At 33.0% G+C, this 18,788-nt stretch overlaps 1 protein-coding gene across 2 annotated transcripts in view; it reads left to right on the plus strand.

Moving 5' to 3' along the window:
- NCAM2 (neural cell adhesion molecule 2) overlaps positions 1–18,788 on the plus strand; it is a 285,518-nt gene that overhangs the window by 153,132 nt on the left and 113,598 nt on the right. For both annotated transcript variants that reach the window (XM_084530898.1, XM_084530899.1), the window contains exons 5-8: positions 223–360; positions 3,911–4,028; positions 8,804–8,964; positions 16,727–16,872. In XM_084530898.1, coding sequence (XP_084387024.1) covers positions 223–360; positions 3,911–4,028; positions 8,804–8,964; positions 16,727–16,872 — 563 coding nt within the window. The remainder of the gene's footprint in view (positions 1–222; positions 361–3,910; positions 4,029–8,803; positions 8,965–16,726; positions 16,873–18,788) is intronic.

Below are 18,788 nucleotides of genomic sequence, written 5' to 3' on the forward strand. Positions count from 1 at the left end.
GATTGAAAATCCTGATTGATTTTTAAGAAATGGCAGTATATTTTGGGGTGGATAAAAAGCTACTTTCTCAGCTTACGTTTTACTTTTAAATTGACAAATGCTTTGTCATGAGCATTCTGTGTGTTTAGAGAATTTAAAATTTCTCGTTTTCCCGTTTAAATTAGTGTTCCTATAGTTGTCTAGATTTGCTAATAACACTTTATCTTTTACATGCCTTTCTAGATCGATTTGCAGTATTAGCAAACAATAATCTCCAAATTCTTAACATCAACAAAAGTGATGAAGGAGTATACCGATGTGAAGGAAGAGTGGAAGCCAGAGGAGAAATTGACTTCCGGGACATAATTGTTATTGTGAATGGTAAGAAGTAGAATCATAGAATCACACGATGTCTTGGGTTGGAAGGGACATTAAAGATCATCTTGCCTTTCTTGATTATCATAGCCTCAATTTTAGAACATATCAGCTTCTAAAAAACCTAATTAATATTAATTTGCTAATATAGTTCTCATGTCTGTTTAGTATTGTTTTCCTATAAAAGTAATTGCTTACTATTAAAAAAACCTATTCTACTGTATAAGTAGAATTCATTGCATTTCATAATGTCAGAGTATATAAACATGCAAAAGCCCTATTACTATTTTTAATCATTCAAAGAACACTGGCAATCACTACAAGACTCGAGTTTCAAATTATGTTGCGTAGTAATTCAGTTCACTATATTTTTCAGTGTTTTATTATTTCTTGTTAAGAAACACTGATTTTCCATAGAAATTCAGCTTTACTGCATTGGGCATATTTTATTAATTTCTTTTATTTGAACCATCCCAAAAATCATGAATACATTTTATTTAGATAAGCAGTATTACTTCTAGATTTTTAACATTTTTTTATGAAGACTAAAATATGATTTATAAGTGGCATTAAACTTTTTATTAGTTTATTATAAATATCTACTAAGGAATATGAAAGGATGAAGACAAAACAGAGTATTTAGTTCAACCACTCTCTTAAATTCACGGTTGGCTTGTTGAAAAGTAGATATGAACACAGTTCATAAAGGGCATTTATTTATCTACGTGTTCTGTTTAATATCAGCGTTTTAGTGAAACTAATTCCATTAGCTTCTGAGTTCTAAATGCTTTGTCCTTGACAACCTCAAGCCTCTGCAAACCTCAGTTTACAGAAGTCATTATGTAAACTAAATTATCAGTTAATTTCATGAGAAGAAGCAGCTTCTGGCACACATATCATTTAATCTGTGTTGTCAAGCAGCAGCATTGGAATCAAAACTCTTTAGGTAGGAAGTATGCAAAAAGTGACAAGCAAATGGGTGATTGTCCATTGTGTTGTGATAGAATATCACAGTATGGGCCCAGTGCATTGTGAAGTCCCCTCAGTAACTTGCTTTCATCTCTGTGCATTGGGTGCTGCGTTGCCTTGACTGCTGAGTATATTCCAACAGTTCCAACAGTATTTAAAATAGTATTTAAAATTCTGCATGAGATTTTCTGCTGTTGATATTTATGTATATAGCTACATTTTGAACACCTTTCTTTGCGATATATGCCATTGAGCTGAGATTTCCTTGTGTTAAACCTAAAACATTGGTTTTCAAACTCCAATCCCACTTCACATTTTTTATTGGTGGATTATATCCACAAATCTGTTTTTGCTTACATTTGTAACTGCTCAAGACAAGAATGCCAACTTTCACTTACATCTAGACTTCAGTCCATAGTGCTGTGAGAAGAAGAGGTTTCCAGCTGAGAGGTTCTAATATTGTTGCTTAGTTAGAGTGGTACCAATTAAGAGCTATTTTTCTGCTTAATTTATAGGAATAAATAGCTTTTCCTAGGTAAAACTGAATGTAGTAAACCTGGCCCGAAATGCCTTTTAGATTAATAGAAATAATGGCTTTTATATTAATCAGAAAGAAACAAAAATTATAGTACTCTTTGGTGAAAAAGAAAAAAAAAAAAAAAAAGGAAAAAAATATAAACGAATTGAACTTAAATGTGACTGGATTTAAACATTTTGCTATAAGTTAGATATGCGTGACACTTTCCAGTATGTTTCTTATTGTATCCATACCCATTTGTCTTTCCTTCTTTTAGGTTCATATTTTTAATTCGATCCTATGTACATAAAAATACAGAAACAAGATAAACAGATCTCACTTCCCAGAAGGACCTATAAGAAAAATATTTCATGTAATTGTCATCATAGTGTCTCTGAGAAGACTGAAACACTTAAATAATGGGATGAATTGAGTCATAGTCCTGTAGTTCTTAGTTGTGAGTAGTGAAGAACCTGCTACTGGTGACAAAGAATTGATTCACGTCACTAACTCTATTTTCAGGTCTAGACATTAGAATGCACTGCAAACCAGCTAAAATGTATGAAATGTTGTCTAAGTGATACTTAAAAATGTAAGATGACTAAGTCACACAACAGAAGGGTTTTTATATGCTGAGTAGTGGCCCATGCAAATTCAGATAGAAAATAATTGATCTGTGAAACACTTAAATTTCAGCACCCCATGGAAAAGTCAGAAGTACATAACATTTACTTATTGTTGACGAATCTGGTACACTGCTTTTAATAATTCTGTGTATCAGATGTTCAGAAACTGAAAGGGCTTCTGAGAATACTAAAGCTAAATATTTTGTACTGTTTAACACAACAGAAGTTAATTCTCAACAGTTTGTGAGAAAAAACTTGTGAAAGTTAAATGGTATGCCATAAGCAATTCATTGGGGTTGCCTTCTGTTCTTTACTGAAAGTTAAGTCGAAAAAGGGATAGCTCTGAGCTACTCTGATGATAAGGTGTTTTTGCTAGCTATATTATATATTAATTATATATTATATATTATATATTAATTATATATTATATATAATATAATAAATATTTATATAAATATATAAATATAATATATATATTTATATTATATTTTATATTATATAGTTATTGAGAGCTGAATTTTGTGAATCTTCTTCCTCTTACTTCCCCTGACATTCTTTCTTTTCCATATATTTTCCTTCAATCTGAGGGGTTTTTTTTTGTTTTTTTGGTTTTTTTTTTGCTTGTTTTTCTTGACAGTTAATGGAAACAGATTAGGGACAACTGTCTTAAAATTATCATATAAACAGAGATATTAAATATATTAATAATAAACAGACCTGTGAGTCGATCTGCTTTAAATATTATTGCTATTTTTCTCTTGGGCAGAGGTTCTCTCCAAACAGTTTTAATTTTATTAATGACTATCCTATCAATAACAGACAAAGTATGTGGTTCTCAGGACACAATTACCAAGACAGGTTGTAATTTCTGAAAACAGATGGTATCTATTGGGTTTTATCATGTCACTTTTTTAAGCTGTTGATACCCCTGCCCAAGAACTTTGCAGGTGTTAATTAGAAAGAACTAAATATGCTTAATCTATACTGCTATATATTGACACCAGTTTTAAAAGCACTGTCTGACATCAGTACGTCAACTGTATGTCCGCTATAGAGTTGAATGAAAGAAAGAAACAAGGGAGATTTTCATTTGAGATACTTAAATTACACCAGTCATAACTCTACTGTATCTTATGCATACTAAGTATGACTTCAGTCACTTTAAAATGGTCTGTAAGAAAATTGAACAACTATTGAACAAGACTTTTGAGTTTATTGTTGTACAAAAAAAAAAAAAAGTTATAAATGTCCTGATTAAAAAAAAAATAATAAAATGTGTTTAAGAAAAACAGAGAAATACCGAGAACTGATCCATATTGTAACTTGATCCATAAGTGTAACTATGCATTCCAAAATTAGCAAAGGAGCCTATGCTTTAAATGTCTCCAGAATCATACAGAATCTTCTATTTTCCATTACTTGGACATAATGTTTTATTTTTCAGTTCCCCCTGCAATTACTCTGCCACAGAAATCCTTTAATGCCACTGCGGATCGAGGAGAGGCAATAACTTTGTTCTGCAGAGCCACTGGATCGCCTCCACCAGAAATAAGTTGGTATAGGTAAGTTCAGTAGAGATCTGCACATGAGAGCACATTGTTTTATGGTGTTATGATTTTTTGTCACACTCCATTAAGTAAGCTGGGCAACCTTAATTACTTTACTGAATTTTAAAAGTATATATTGTCCATTTCTACTGTTAACTTCTAAAGCTAGAATCAACATTAATAAGTGAATGAACTCACAGAAATTCTATTGCAGTTTTTAAAATCTAATATGTTTTGAAATTGGACTCAATGATCTTGAGGTCTCTTCCAACCTAGAAATTCTGTGATTCTGTGATTCTGTGAAATATGGAACTGCTTTTAAAAATAAGTTTAAAGTTCATGTGTTTTTGATTATGTCAATGAAATGAACATTGGGAATGTTTACCATATAACAGTTGTAAAAACATAAATATCCACACACTTTTTATTCTTTTAATTTTAACAAAAATATTTTTATAAATATATTTATATAAAATATCTCAAACTCCTCACATCAGTGCACATTTCTATTTTGGACCCAAATAATTTGCATTCACATATGATTTCAGGTGAAATTAAAATGTCACTGCATTTTCAAAATGGACATCACTTATTAATTTCCTTTGGAATCTTTGAACAATGTTATTAATTTTAAATATTATCTTCCTGTGACAGACACCTTTATCCTAACACGTCATAAGACAAATGCAGAACTAAGTTGTTCTCTTTTTTTACAATTTACAATGCTTTACTTTTTTTTTTTTTTTTTTTACAACTTCAATGATAGATGTAAAAAAATAGAGCACAGTTAATTCCTTAACGTGGCCTTGTAAGACAAGCCAACATTGACATTTTATATCGTTATAAAAAATATATATAAATTTACACAGTTCATGGATATCTCTGTTTACAGATGTGTTTTTTCAATACTTTATAAATATTACATTACGTATACAGGCTAACTCTGTGTCTTGGAGAGACACTTGTCTCTGCTGATCAGAGACTACCTTTTTAATTTTCCTTTGTCTTGCCTGTCACTGAGGCAACCGTTTTACACCATTCATTAATCATCTTTCATACAGATTTTACAAAAACTTCATCAACTAGTGTATCATCAACTGTATACTGGATCTTTAATGAGGAACTTTTGTTCCGTACTTATTTCAGAAGCCAACATGAGCAGCAATGGCTTATGTGCTTCCTTTCCCTGTTTATTATTATTACTACTCTTATTACTATTATTATTATTACTCTTATTTATATTTTCTCTGATTAGGTTGTAAATTCTTGGCAGGATCTGTTGGGATTTTCTCCTTGTCCTTGGACCTACCTCGCAGATCTTTCCAGATAAAGACCCTAGTTTTCTAGATTATTTCAGATTCTTTTTCTTTGGAAATTAGACTGAGCAAAGGGAAACTAGATCAAGATAATATATTTTTTTTTTCTTTCTTAATAAAAATCTAGAAAACACTGCTATTTTAACTGTTTTAACTAATTTATCGAATAATAACTAGTATGCATTTCATCCATTGAGAACCCATGTGAATCTGTTTCTCAGAATTAACGGCCAAGGTATTATATTCCCAATTTCATGCTGTTTAGTGTACTTTAGATGTTGGATGTAAGCTGATATTAATATCAGCTTTATGAAAGCGTGTTGGTGGTTTTTCTAATAAGCAAATGGAATTAAGTCTTGATTTTGACTTGGGAAGTTGGGAAGACTTATAACTTTTGGGTACAGCAAGTTATGGGAATAATATTCTGCTTTATTCCCAACTGTGCTGTGTTTTTTTTTTTTCCAACTTCAGACATTTAACATGTCTCAGGTAATCCATTTGTAAAATGGGCATGCGGTTGCAAGATGTGACTTAATGCAAATCTGTTATATGAATACATAGCTACACTAAGGACAAAAGTACAGAGAGATGCAAACATATATCATATTATTAGATTAGATTAGATTAGATTAGATATTGTATCATATATCGTGTCATATTATATTTATTATATTTATTATATTAGTAGAGAACTAGATGAAATAGACACATGGATGTTCCTGTTGTTAGGAACTAACTTCAAAATGGACTAAATACAGTGAATAGCAAATACATATTTTTTCCCTTTTAAAACCCTTCAAAGAGTATTCTGGAGAGCTGAGGAAAAGTTCCATTGATAAAAAGGGTGGGATAAGTTCTACTCCGTTCTATTGGTGGATTTTCATTATACTATGTAGAAAATACCTCCATACCTGTTCAGATGGTTCATCAAGATTAAGGACCAACAACATTACATAAGAGCATTCAACATTACACACAATTGAATGCTCTTGTGTCTTTATTACTTTTTAAAATATGCCCTGACATATAGAAATCTCTCATTGGCTCTAGTGAAGTTTCTTTAACAAGGCATGCATAATTTGGATGTCATTGTGTGACATCCTTACAGTTCACTGGTATTTTAGTCAATTCAAAAAGAAAATCTTATTATTCTTTTTCCTCTTGCTTTCTGTCTGGTTTCCAATGAACTGATTTAACAGAAGGTCAAATTCAGCTCAAATTCAAATTCAGCTCAAACATGAAAAGTGGCTTGAAAATCAAATGCCAGTACAATTGACATGGCTTATATATTCCTCTGCACTGACTGTAAGCAGGATGCTGGTCAGAACTGTAGTTTCAAACTTTGAAATCTCTTAAAACAATACCTAATGTGGTAGAGCTTAACTATTTGTCTTACCCTTTCTGTTTCCACATATTGACAAATTTTAAGATTCTGTAAGTTTAGAGTGGAGGTATCTGAGCTAATGTGTCAGTGATCCTCAAAAATGCCTTAGTTCACATACTAGGCACTGAATTTGAGATACCTAGTAGAGAAGAAAGCTCATCAAAATTTAAGTTTCACTCTATTTAATAAGGAAATGTACTTTGTTAATATTTCATGAACTAATAGAATCTAAATCTTTTACCACTTAACTGATATTACATTACTGTATAGCATAACCTTCAGAGAAACGATACACCAAAGCAATTAAATTAGCCAGAACTGAAATATAAAGATCCAAATTTACAAGTCCTGAACTGATGATCTTTACTCACGTGAACAGTCCTACTTAAAACACAATAATTATTTACATTTGTGGAGGTAATTTGCAGTAGTAGAGTTTAGGTGGATCTGACCCCCTTATCTTTACTGACAGGGCTTAGAACTATCTGACAAAATAAATAATCCTCTTTCAATGTACTATTCATGTTTTCTTGTTTGCCTATATCAGCATCAATCTGAATCTTTCCTGTTCAGATGGTCCCGGGTAATCCTCATAATCTCATTTCTGTTTAGAGATGGTCACAGATACAGGTGGTTTTTAAGAGAAAAGGCACTAGGAAACTATGTTTGACCTTGAATATAGACTTTTGTCTCCTACAGAAATCACTGCATTTTTTTTGAAAACACCTAGGTGGAAAATTAGACCTTTTTTGTTCTGCTAAGCATTTTCTGTGATTTACTTTGAAAAGAAGATGAATAAGAATCACCATAATGTATTGAAATGGACTGATAAGTGGAACAGAGTTACTTACAAAAATGTTACTAAAATGCAAGCTGAATAAATGTTAGGGAATCCTATTAACAGAGATTAATATTTCCAAAGGAGGGGTGGGAGGAAGGCAGTAGTGTTTTCACTTTAGGGAGGGTAATATTTCAGAAAATATGAAATACATATAGCTATTGGCATTCTGTGAGTAGAAAGAAAGTGAACATCATTATTGCTCAAATCTTGAAATAAAACTGTTCAAAAACTAGACATATACATTGGTTTCATTTGACAAACACTTTTTCAAGAACTTGGCATTGCCAGCAGGTTTATCGATGCTTATGAAAATCAGGCAGACTTTATGTAGGTGCTTTTGTGAACAGGCTCTTAATGATTCAACAGAAAGAAAGGTCAAAAGAAGACTAAAGCAAACAAGGCAGCATGAGAAGAAACCAAAAAAAAAAGTAGGATTGCTTCCTTTTAGAAGCAGCTGTTATGATAACTATGTGTATGCCAAGGTACTCAGATGGACTGGTCAAGCCTTGATCAGCCCTCAGAATTATTCACAGGTTTTATTATTTCTATACCATCTGTTCAGAATTCATTACAATGTCTGGACATACATCTGCTTACTAAATTGTGGGTAGCCAACAACATCTGAAAGGAAATAACTTGGAAGAGTTCTTTATAGGCCAATAGGCTCTATGTTGTTACAATGTATACTTGTACATTGTTACAAGTATGAACTGCAATAGTATATTCCAAAAAGTTTCTCATAAAAAGTATGTATTTTTAAACTGATTTCTTTCTATCCTTCCTTGAGTGCAAGCCATATATTATGATTCTATTCACAAGCATTTTTTCTACCATTAAGTTGATCATGAAAATTTAAGTATAAAGATATAGTATATTTAATACACATATATTTTAGAACCTGACAATAAAATTGTGAACATCAAAATGCAGTCCAGAATGCATTGCTTATGTCTAGGATGCTCACATTCTTATAAAAGCAAAACAACAACAACAACAAAACAACAACAAAAAAACACCAATGTTGTAACCCAGCAGAACAATTTTCATAGTTCTGAAATTAGCCCCCTTCTATATGTACTACCAATGTATGCTGCATGACTTAATGCATTTCTGAAGATAGCATAATAGCACTTTCTCAAATATTATTTTAACCTGTTTGATGCTCCCATAGCACCATAGCACATTGCTTCAGACTTTGGAACCTACTAGTTATTTTATACATCTTTTTGTTTGTTTGTTTGATTTATAGGAATGGCAAACTTATTGAAGAAACTGAAAAATATATGTTGAGAGGAAGCAATACAGAACTAACAATAAGAGATATAAAAAATATTGATGCAGGTCCTTATATCTGTAATGCTAAAAACAAAGCAGGAAATGATAAAAGACAGACATTCCTTCAAGTTTTTGGTAAGTACTGCATAAAATATACCACCCTTCCTTTTTAAATGTAAACAGTTGGGAACTGAAATTAGAATTCCCAGTTTTCAGTGCAGTATTCCTGCAAGGTGTCTACTGATGCAGCAAACAACTTTCTGTATTATTTTACAGCTTTTTCCTTGCTGTTGGCTACTTTAACCTTTATACCTGGATCTAATTTTGAAAAGGCTATCTACAGCCTTTGCTATTGCACAATTTAGATAGAATACAATGGAGTGTTAAATTGTTAATTCAATCCACTTTTGCCTTTAAAAGTTGGCTGCTTGCAAGAAAACCAAGGGTAGAAAAAGGGAAAACTATTGAAAGGGAGGAAAAAAAAAAGTTATTTGGACTTCTAAGCAGTGCTTTTTTTTCTTTTTTTTTTTTTTTCTATGAAGAATGCCATGCAGATATGTTCCTGATTTAATATTTGGTTTTATATTTTTGATTTTTTTAAGTACATGATAAAAAAAATCTGATCTAAAGAAACGACAGTTTTAGAGGCAAAAAAAGTAATAATATGAAAACGTACTTCTCTTTCTATGCCCTACCACCCAGTCTGTTCATGATTCTGTCCTTTACAGAGAATGCTGATGTTTTCTTTGAACTTTTGTGTAGCTATAGCTTATGTGAGCATGCATTCTTATAGCATTTGTGAGAATATAGAAACTCTCCCTCAGAACCATTCTGCAGGATCAAGGCCACAGCTCATTTAGGAGAAGCCTACAAATGAAGTAATACACCCTGTTGTTTTTTGTTTGTTTGTGTTTTTGTTTTTTTGCATATAGTATCACTGTATTGTTAGAGTACTTCTATACTGTATAAATAATTAACTGTAGGTTTTAGTAGATAGAAGGACCACATATTTGAACAGCTAAAACATGTAGTTAGGACCATGGAAAATTAAATTTTACATCCCAGCTAAAACAAGTAGTAATTTATTAGTAATTTATACAGACTGAAACAGTTCCAACAGGAGATGCTAATCTGATGTCTTTCACTAGAAGCTGATGGACTGGGTAATGTTGTTATTTTGATGTGGAGCCTGAGGTTGAAGTCATGGTGTGAAGTGAACAGATTAGCTGTGCCTGTATGCTTTACAGTGTCCTATTTGGGAAACTTTATAGCTTTTCTAGACTATACTGTCTCCAGTCCTCCATAAAATCTAGATGGTCTGCCTGGGATACTTGATGTTTTGTGGTGATTAAGGGTTCTTTTAAGTTGCTTTTCAAATGAATAAAAATAAACACAATTTTAAGTTTCATTCTAGCCTAAAGATATATAGCAGAGTGAAGATTTTTGTGAAAAAGCATTTTATTCATTTGTATTTGTCCCCTGACCCTCCCCCCCCATAAAAAAAAAAAAAAAAAAAAAAAAAAAAAAAAAAAAAAAAAAGTAATAGACTTGCTAGTTTTGATATGAGTTTGGGGAAGTTTCAGATGATAATAATTTTGCATGTAATTCAAATAATTTTAAGTATGGCTGAAATTTACTTAGTTTTGCCTATGGCAAGGTTATTTTTTTAATGCAAGGAACAGTGAAAGGGAGTAACACCAGACTAAGAACTTTTCCTGTAAGCATTTTTCCATCTTCCAACAGCTACTGATTTGGGGACTCCTCAGAAGGTTAAAATTAATTAATAAATACCATGAGTTTGTTTAATCATTTTTTGAATATATATATACTTTTTGCTTCCACAACATCCTAAACTCCTAAATTCCTTAAATAATTTCTTCCTTGCATGAAAAGGTATTTCTGAAGTTCAGGTCTGATACCGGTTCATTTATTTGGCTCATAATTCTCATTTTTAAGTGAAGAATAGTTCAAAATGTTCTTTACATCAAGCACAGTTTTATATGTCACTAGTTCATATCTTTCCTAAGCTGAAAATTCCCAGTTTTTAACTAATTTTTCCTACTGTGGAAACCATTATGAATCTCTGATCCATGCATTTTTGTACCTTTCTATTCATAATCCATTATCTGTGAAATGGCAAGACAGGGCTGGCATGCAGTATTCACATTGTGGGGGAAGCAGGCTGCTTAGCAGCACAGTCCTGCTTCTGCTTTGATCTCCATGCCTTGTCTTACATTCTCTTTACCTCTCTGGCTCTCCCAAGTATTGAACTGACATTTCCACAGAACTGTCAGTGGTGTCTCCCAGGTCTCTTTCCTGAGTGGTTATAGCTATTTTAGAGCACATCACTGAGTGCACATATTTAGAATTTTTTTTTCCCATGTGCTTTACTATTGGATATATTCCAATTAGATTAGAATAATCTGTGTACTGTTTGTTTGACTATAAGGCATTGTATGAGAAAATAAGCCTCTTACCTCATTTGTAATCTCTGAAGCTCAATGTGATTTTAGTCTAATATTTCCTTTACAAAGTTCACCTCTCACTCTGAAAATGTGGAGAAGAGTTGCTGTATTTTCTCCTACAAAGAATTTTGTTTTTAACTTTGTCTCTCATACAGGTTAAACTCCCAGACATATATATAGCCAACAAGTTATTATACTTTTCTTCCCCTTAAATGTATTCAAAAAACTGCAGGATGAAAATGGCAAGGCAGATGGCTAATTATTATAGTTAAATAGTACACAAGCAGACAGTTTGTGTTAAAATGACCTATTAAATTACATAATTCTTCTCCACTCCATTAGCTTGTTTGTCTCACCTACCTGTTATCTCTAATGATAATTTACAATTTAAGCTTCTTGAGTCAATGACTATTATTTGTATTACAACAGGGCTCTGGTAGGGTTGAAACTCATAATACCAGTAATGTAACCATAAAGCAATAATGATAACAGTAATATTACAGAATTCAGCATTTAAATTTCTTAGTACTCTGCACTTCTTGAATGGACATGCCCATCAGTGTGCCATCTAACACCTGCATATGTTTATTTCCTTGACTTAGATATTTTTGTTAAAAAAAAAAAATTGTTAGTTTGTTTCCAATATTAGTATTTAAAAAGCTATTTTGTCCTCATATCAAATTCTTATTTTTACAGTTTTTCTGGAGCATTAACATACATACCGAAACCTATATGCTCCCACCCTACTCTCCCCAGTTTTTCATCTTCTTTACTGCCTTTTATCTGTTCTGTATAACACATCTTAGATGAGTAAAGGAAGCCCTGTTCACAGAAGATTTCGTACTGATCATGATTTGGTAATCTCTTTCATTCTGTTATAAGAATAGAGGACCTCCTATGGGTCTTTTTCTCTGTATTTCCAGAGAAATTTCTGTAATCCATTATTACCAAAGAGATATCATCTGTATTAATGCCTAGAAATTGCCCTAAGATTTTTGGTACTAATTTATTTGGCTTTAGTCTTTTGAACAAGACTGAGTAACCTACATTTGCAACAGTAGTAATCACTGTGGCTGTATGAAAATACTGTGCGAGACATTTGTAGACATCTGTTTCACTTCTACTAGTGTAGTCAGGGTTTCTACTTTACATTAGCTGATCTATGATACCTTTCACCTACTATTTGGAATATAGCTACCCCGCTCCCCACCTGCAGTGCTGCATTCAGCTCTGGTGCCCTCAACTTAAGAAGGACATGGAACTGTTGGACTGAGCCCAGAGGAGGGCCACAGATTTGATCAAAGGGCTGGAGTACCTCTCCTGTACTGGCTAAGAGAATTGGGGATGTTCAGTCTGGGGAAGAGAAGGCTCTAGGGAGACTTTGTAGCAGACTTCCAGTACCTAAAGGCGGGCCAGGAAAGCTGGAGAAGGACTGTCAGGGAGTGTAGGGATAGGAGAACGAGTAATAGTTCTAAAGTAAAAGAAGGCAGATATATATACAAGGAAGAAATTATTTACTCAGAAGGTGTGTAGGCACTGGAACATGTTGCCCAGAGAAGCTGTGGATGCCCCATCCCTGGAAGTGTTCAAGGCCAGGCTGGATGGGACTTTGGGCAACCTAATGTAGTGGAAAGTGTCCCTTCCCATAGCAGGAGGCTTGGAATTAGATGATTTTTAAGGTTCAACCCAAACCATTCTGTGGTTCTATGATTCTGTGATTCTATGAAATATTTAAAAATATTTTTAGTGATTTCCCTACTATTAATTTACATTGTTTTGCTTTCTTTGTTTTGTTATGCAAAACATGTCTGTTGATATGTATACGTTGTAAACATTTTGAAATATAAAATACCACATTGTTACTCCTATGAGCACCCTGACAAAAATTTCCAAAATAACATAATAATTAGCAGTGGATTTAACAGCAATCAAGAAAATTCAATCCTTTACAACCTTTTTCATATTTTCTTACTTTCTCAGACAGACCTAAACCTGTATTTCTTCATCATTATTTCTCCGGGGTGATGGCAGTAGTGTTCATTTACCTTATCATAAAAAATTGTTCAGGCTAAGAAGCAAATTTAGCTTTAATTGAAGATAAATCCATGCTTTATAAGAATAGTGCTTACGTTCTGAGGATAGTTTTTGTCTTCATTTTGCTTATTCTTTGGTTGCTCACTTCCACTCCTTAATTGATTAAATTCTTAAGTAATTAACTTAAACGGTTCTGCCATTCTGTGATGCATAATCAGGTGACATTTTTTCAACAAATTTTCTCTTTTTTGCATGTATGCCATAGAAAGAGACATTTTAATGTCTAGAATTTTCTATTTCTAGAAAGAAAAAAAATCTCCACTCAGAATTGGTTAAAAAAATCAAGAGGAATTCTGTTATATATTAATTTGAGGTTTTCTAGGATATAGCTGTTATACCTATATGATCAATGAGGGTAGACTGAGATTATGAAAAATATTACACTGGTATTTCAGTAGTTTCTGATGATTTTGTAGAAGTCAAGGGAAAAATACTTCAAGAAGCACTACCCTTTATAATTATAGTATATTTTGACCACATATTATTTCTATTTTCTAGATGTCTTTTAAAATATAATCTTATATAAAAGAAAGTTTTGTGCAGCTATGTTCAATATAACTTTTGTTCATTAATGAGAAAAGTGTATAGTATTATTCTTTTTTTATCTGTTATCAGGCAGATGAGAGGATGGAAAATGTAACTGACCTTTCCTGTTTTATCCCTCTTAGATATATTCCAAATGCCAAAACTAAAAACACTGAGGTTAATTTAGGCCCTCAAAGGACTTGCATCTTTGAACCAAGCAGGCTAGAGTGAGTCTATAATAAGATGGTGGTGTGGAGATTGCCTAAATGTTTCCATTATTTTCACATTTATAGTGCCTGAAGCACATCTAGCTAATTTTTCTTTCAGTTTAGTAAGTAGTTTAATATATGTTTTGTTTTGGTTTTGTGATTGTTTTTCACAGCTGGGCAGCTGAGCTCCACCACAACCATTCCCTCAAAGGAAAAGGAAAGGGAGAGAAAATATAATGAAAAAGGTTCAAGGGTTGAGATAAGGACAGGGAGATCACTCAACCATTATTGTCATGTGCAAAACAAACTCAGCATAGGGAGATTAATAAAATCTAGTACCTATTACTAACAAGCTAGAGCAGTGAGAAACTCAAAACATCTCCGCCCCGCATTCACTCTGTTTCTCCAGGGCTGTTTCCCACTCCTCACTCTCCCAGCTGCTGTTGTGTAGCATTTTGTTTTGTTTTGTTTTGTTTTGTTTTTTTCCCCTTTCTTAAATCTACTCTCACAGAGGTGCAAACAACATTACTTATTGGCTTAGCTCTGGGCAGTGGCAGGTCCCTTTGGCGCCGGCTGAAACTGGCCCTTATCTAACATGGGGGAGCTGCTGGACTCTTCTCACAGAGGCCACCCCTGCATCCCCCCATTACCAAAACCCTGCCACATAAAACTAATACACTTTTCTACAATACAGTTTGATACGTATATGAGAGCTCTTTGTTTAAACCTATTGATACACACAGGAAGGGAATACTGTGTGTCTAGGTATGTAGCTATCTGTGCCTGCTCATCAGAGGCATTATGAAGAATATCAGCCGCAGCTTCATGAAGTGAAAGTCATCAATAAAAGATGTAGTCTCAAACATTTATACATTTTCTGTATCCCTTCTTTCCTCCCTCCTAGCTCCTTACCTGTGTAGAACACCTCTATTTCTTAAAATAAAAATTATTTTATAAATATTATTTTATAAATATTTATTTACCGTCTATAAAGGCAGTGATGCCAGTTCTCTCAGAAGACGAATCTTAAATCCTTTTTTGAGTGTGAAGTAGTAATACTGTTTTAACATGTATAAAGACTCAGGTTTATCATGCACTAAATCAAGTCAACACTTTATACTAGTGTGTGTGCATTTGTTTTTATGATAGGAATGAAGTTTCAGGAATCAATTTCCTAGGTATTTTCTTGTTGGGCTCTCTAGCTTGTTTATGAAATTCAAATTGTATCAGCAGTCTCCAGGGTTGCAGTTTTGCTACCTGATTCAAATGTGGCTGTATAGGAAGATAACATAGGAGTGAGATTCCTCATATGTAATATTAATCAAGAGATCCAACCAGGTAGTGGTACAGGCTTATTAATATATATTAAGCCTCTTGCTACTAAATCTACGGTCGTATTAATATTAATTAGCTGTTTAGAGTAGTTATTTTCCAGAGATAAAATCAAAACTTTTTCAAGCTTTTTCTTTGTTCAGCTTCCCAAGTCTGATGAACTTCTTTTGTCAATGCTATGGGTAGAACTCTGTGAATGCACTAAATTGTGTGTCTTTTTCAAGAGATAAGTTGCAAGCAGCAAATAACAGACCTAGAGTCTCTAATTACTATCATGTTCTTAAGCTTTGCAGAGGAGACTGTAAGGTACACAACAATAACATGAACATTCAGTTTACAAGGTATTCCCCTTGTCTGAATCAAATACAGAAGAAACCAGGCAAATATATATATATATATATAAATAAATGGGAAGAAACTTGTTTATTTAGAAAGTTGTAGGGAACTGAAGACCAAACTTCTCTGTTCCATGAACAAACTTTCCAAACAGTAAATGTTATTTCTTTATTTTAATATTTCAAAATGCATCTATAGTGATGAACACAAAATCACAGAATGGTTGAGGTTAGAAGGGATCTCTGGAGGTCATCCAGTCCAACACCCCTGCTCAAATAAAGCCACCTAGAACAGGTTACCCAGGAACATGTCCAAAGGCAGTTCCATTGCCTTGCAAGTAAAATCACTTTAATGAGCTCAAGCATGACTCTTTTATATGTTCAAGCCTTCTTTCATTTCAGACAGGTCATTCAGTTAACAATTGTTTAAGTACGTTATTATCAGGATATTATGAAAAGGTTCTTCACGGAGAGGGTAGCAGGCAACAGGTTCCCCACAGAAGTGGTCATGGCACCAAGCCTGATGGAGTTCAAGAAGCATTTAGACAATGGTCTCAGACACAGAGTTTAGTTTTTAGGTAGTCCTACATGGAACCAGGAGTTGGACTCAATGATCCTTGTGGATCCCTTCCAACTCAGAATATTCTATGATTATAATACAAATACTTCAGTACTTTTGACTGAAGAAAATAGCAAAGAGGTGGAAACATTCTGGAGTGAAATCCCAAGATCCTATATTTTCATTGGTTGTTGAAACTTGATTGCTCCTATAGATGGTAGTGTTAAGCCTTTAGTTAAGCCTAAGTAAATAAACATAAATGTGCTTGTTTGTAGTTTTGTTGTTGTTGTTGTTTGTTTTCAGAAAGAAAGTCACTAAAAATATTTTGACATGACACTTTTTATGCAGGGTGAATAATGTAATTTGTATTTTTAACAGTACAGCCTCAGATAATACAACTTAAAAATGAAACCACATTTGAGAATGGGAAAGCCACCCTCATCTGTGAAGCAGAAGGAGAACCTATCCCAGAGATTACTTGGAAAAGGGCCACTGATGGAATAACTTTCTCTGAAGGTGACAAGGTAAATCAGCCTTTAAAATATCTAAACACATGTTGTCTGAGCAATCTTCTTTTCATAAGCAGAAAAATAATTGAAAGAAACTGGAATTAACTTTAGATGAAATTAGAAGGAACCAATACTTCCTGAGGTAATATGAGAGATGTGGAAATTCAAAATCTTTAACTATAAAAAAAATAAAAAATGAAAGAAGGAAGGAAAGAAAAAAGCAATTAAAGTGCTGAAAGGCACTGTACTTCATCAAATAGTTCCTACTAAGGGTTTCAATTTCTTTTTGATTGCAGTGGCTGCCCTTAGCCCTCCTTGACTATATTTAGAATCTGTCCAGTATTTCTCAAAATGCTATAGATATCTGAAATAAATAAATAAATATATATATAAATATATATGTCTCCAAACACTTTGAAGAGCTTTCTTTCCCACTTATTTTTTTTTCTTACTTCTTTCTTACATTTTCCCTCACAAAGAGCAAAGTAGTTTATAACTACAAATTGAAACCGTTTTCCCATTGTGATTTACCATTTTCAAGTTTTATTATAAAATTAAGTTGAGTAGAAAAAGATTACAGTATGATAATGGAGAAAGTCAGTTACTGTGGGAACAAGAGCTGTAATTAGATGGAATGGTAAGCAAAAGGGAAGGGTATAATGTTATTCTTAACCATGTAGATTAGTTTCTACAGAGCTTTTTAAAGCATGATTTTCTTTTAATGTTTAAACAAGTATTCTTAATTTCTTTACATAAAACATAGAATTTATCTGCACTAGTTAAAGCCTGAGCCTCTCTGGTTTGCTAATTCAGAAATTAGACTCTACATAATGTATACAGACAGTCCACTTGCAGATGTTTGCATATTAATAGCTGTTGCTTAAAAAAAAAAAAGTCAAACCTACACAGTGATCAAGCAAATCAGGGAATTAGATACCGAGTAAGTCACTCAGTTTATAGGGTATTATTGTATATTACAGGAATATATATTTCCATTATTTGTGTTCTAAAAGGACAATGTCTTATCTGGTCTAGTCTCCTACTTATCCTTTCCTGGCACTGAGGCAGTTTTTGTGAGGCTTTGCCTATCATATTCCTGCTCTATGATTTTCATTTCAGAAAAACATAATGCTATTTATATTTTTAATTAGTTTTGCACTAAAATAAAACTCCTTAAATACTTAAAGTCAAAGGTGATCTTTCTAATACACAAAGACTACACTTGGTTCAAAGGTCACAAACATAGCTTTTTGCTTATGTTTGGAATGTTCCTAAAATTAATTAGTTATATCAGAAAATGAAAATGAAAGCAAATTGCAGAAATAAGCCAAACACATTGATTCAGTTGAAATCTGAAATTTATCCACTGCTCATATAGTATGGCATTCCATTCTTAATTCAAACTGCAAGTGGTTAAACTCTCTAGACCTGTCAGTGTTACCTACATGCCATTTTTTTCAACAGTGATTCAACTGAATAGTACTGAAAACCAAACTGAAACCTATATTGAGTTGCTACTAGTGTGTTTTCATGCTGTATACAGATGATAAAAAGAACAAGAATGAATACAGTTATGTGGTTTCATTTTGTTCTTGCCAGTGAAGGAATTTTCAGTATATTGCTCCTGGGCAACTTTTTGCTGAATGCTGAATAACTGTTCTGAAATACTGTATGTCTTGAGCTATAAAATATGCTATTACGTTGACCACGTGGCCCTCCAACACTGTAAAGGGACAAAGCCTTGACTTGAGTTTTCCTACCAAGTTTTTGAATAGGTTAACAGGGAAACAAACTGACAGTGAATAAATTGTTGAATAATACAGCAGTGTTCTGCACTAGAAAGAAAAGGAAAAAGTGAGTTGAAGAAAATGTGAGTGTAACAGCCTTAAACTGAATTTATTTATAATATATGTGATAACTTAAAATAATCA

Source organism: Aythya ferina (genome assembly GCF_964211825.1).
Source record: "Aythya ferina genome assembly, chromosome: 1".
Lineage (NCBI taxonomy): Eukaryota > Metazoa > Chordata > Aves > Anseriformes > Anatidae > Aythya > Aythya ferina.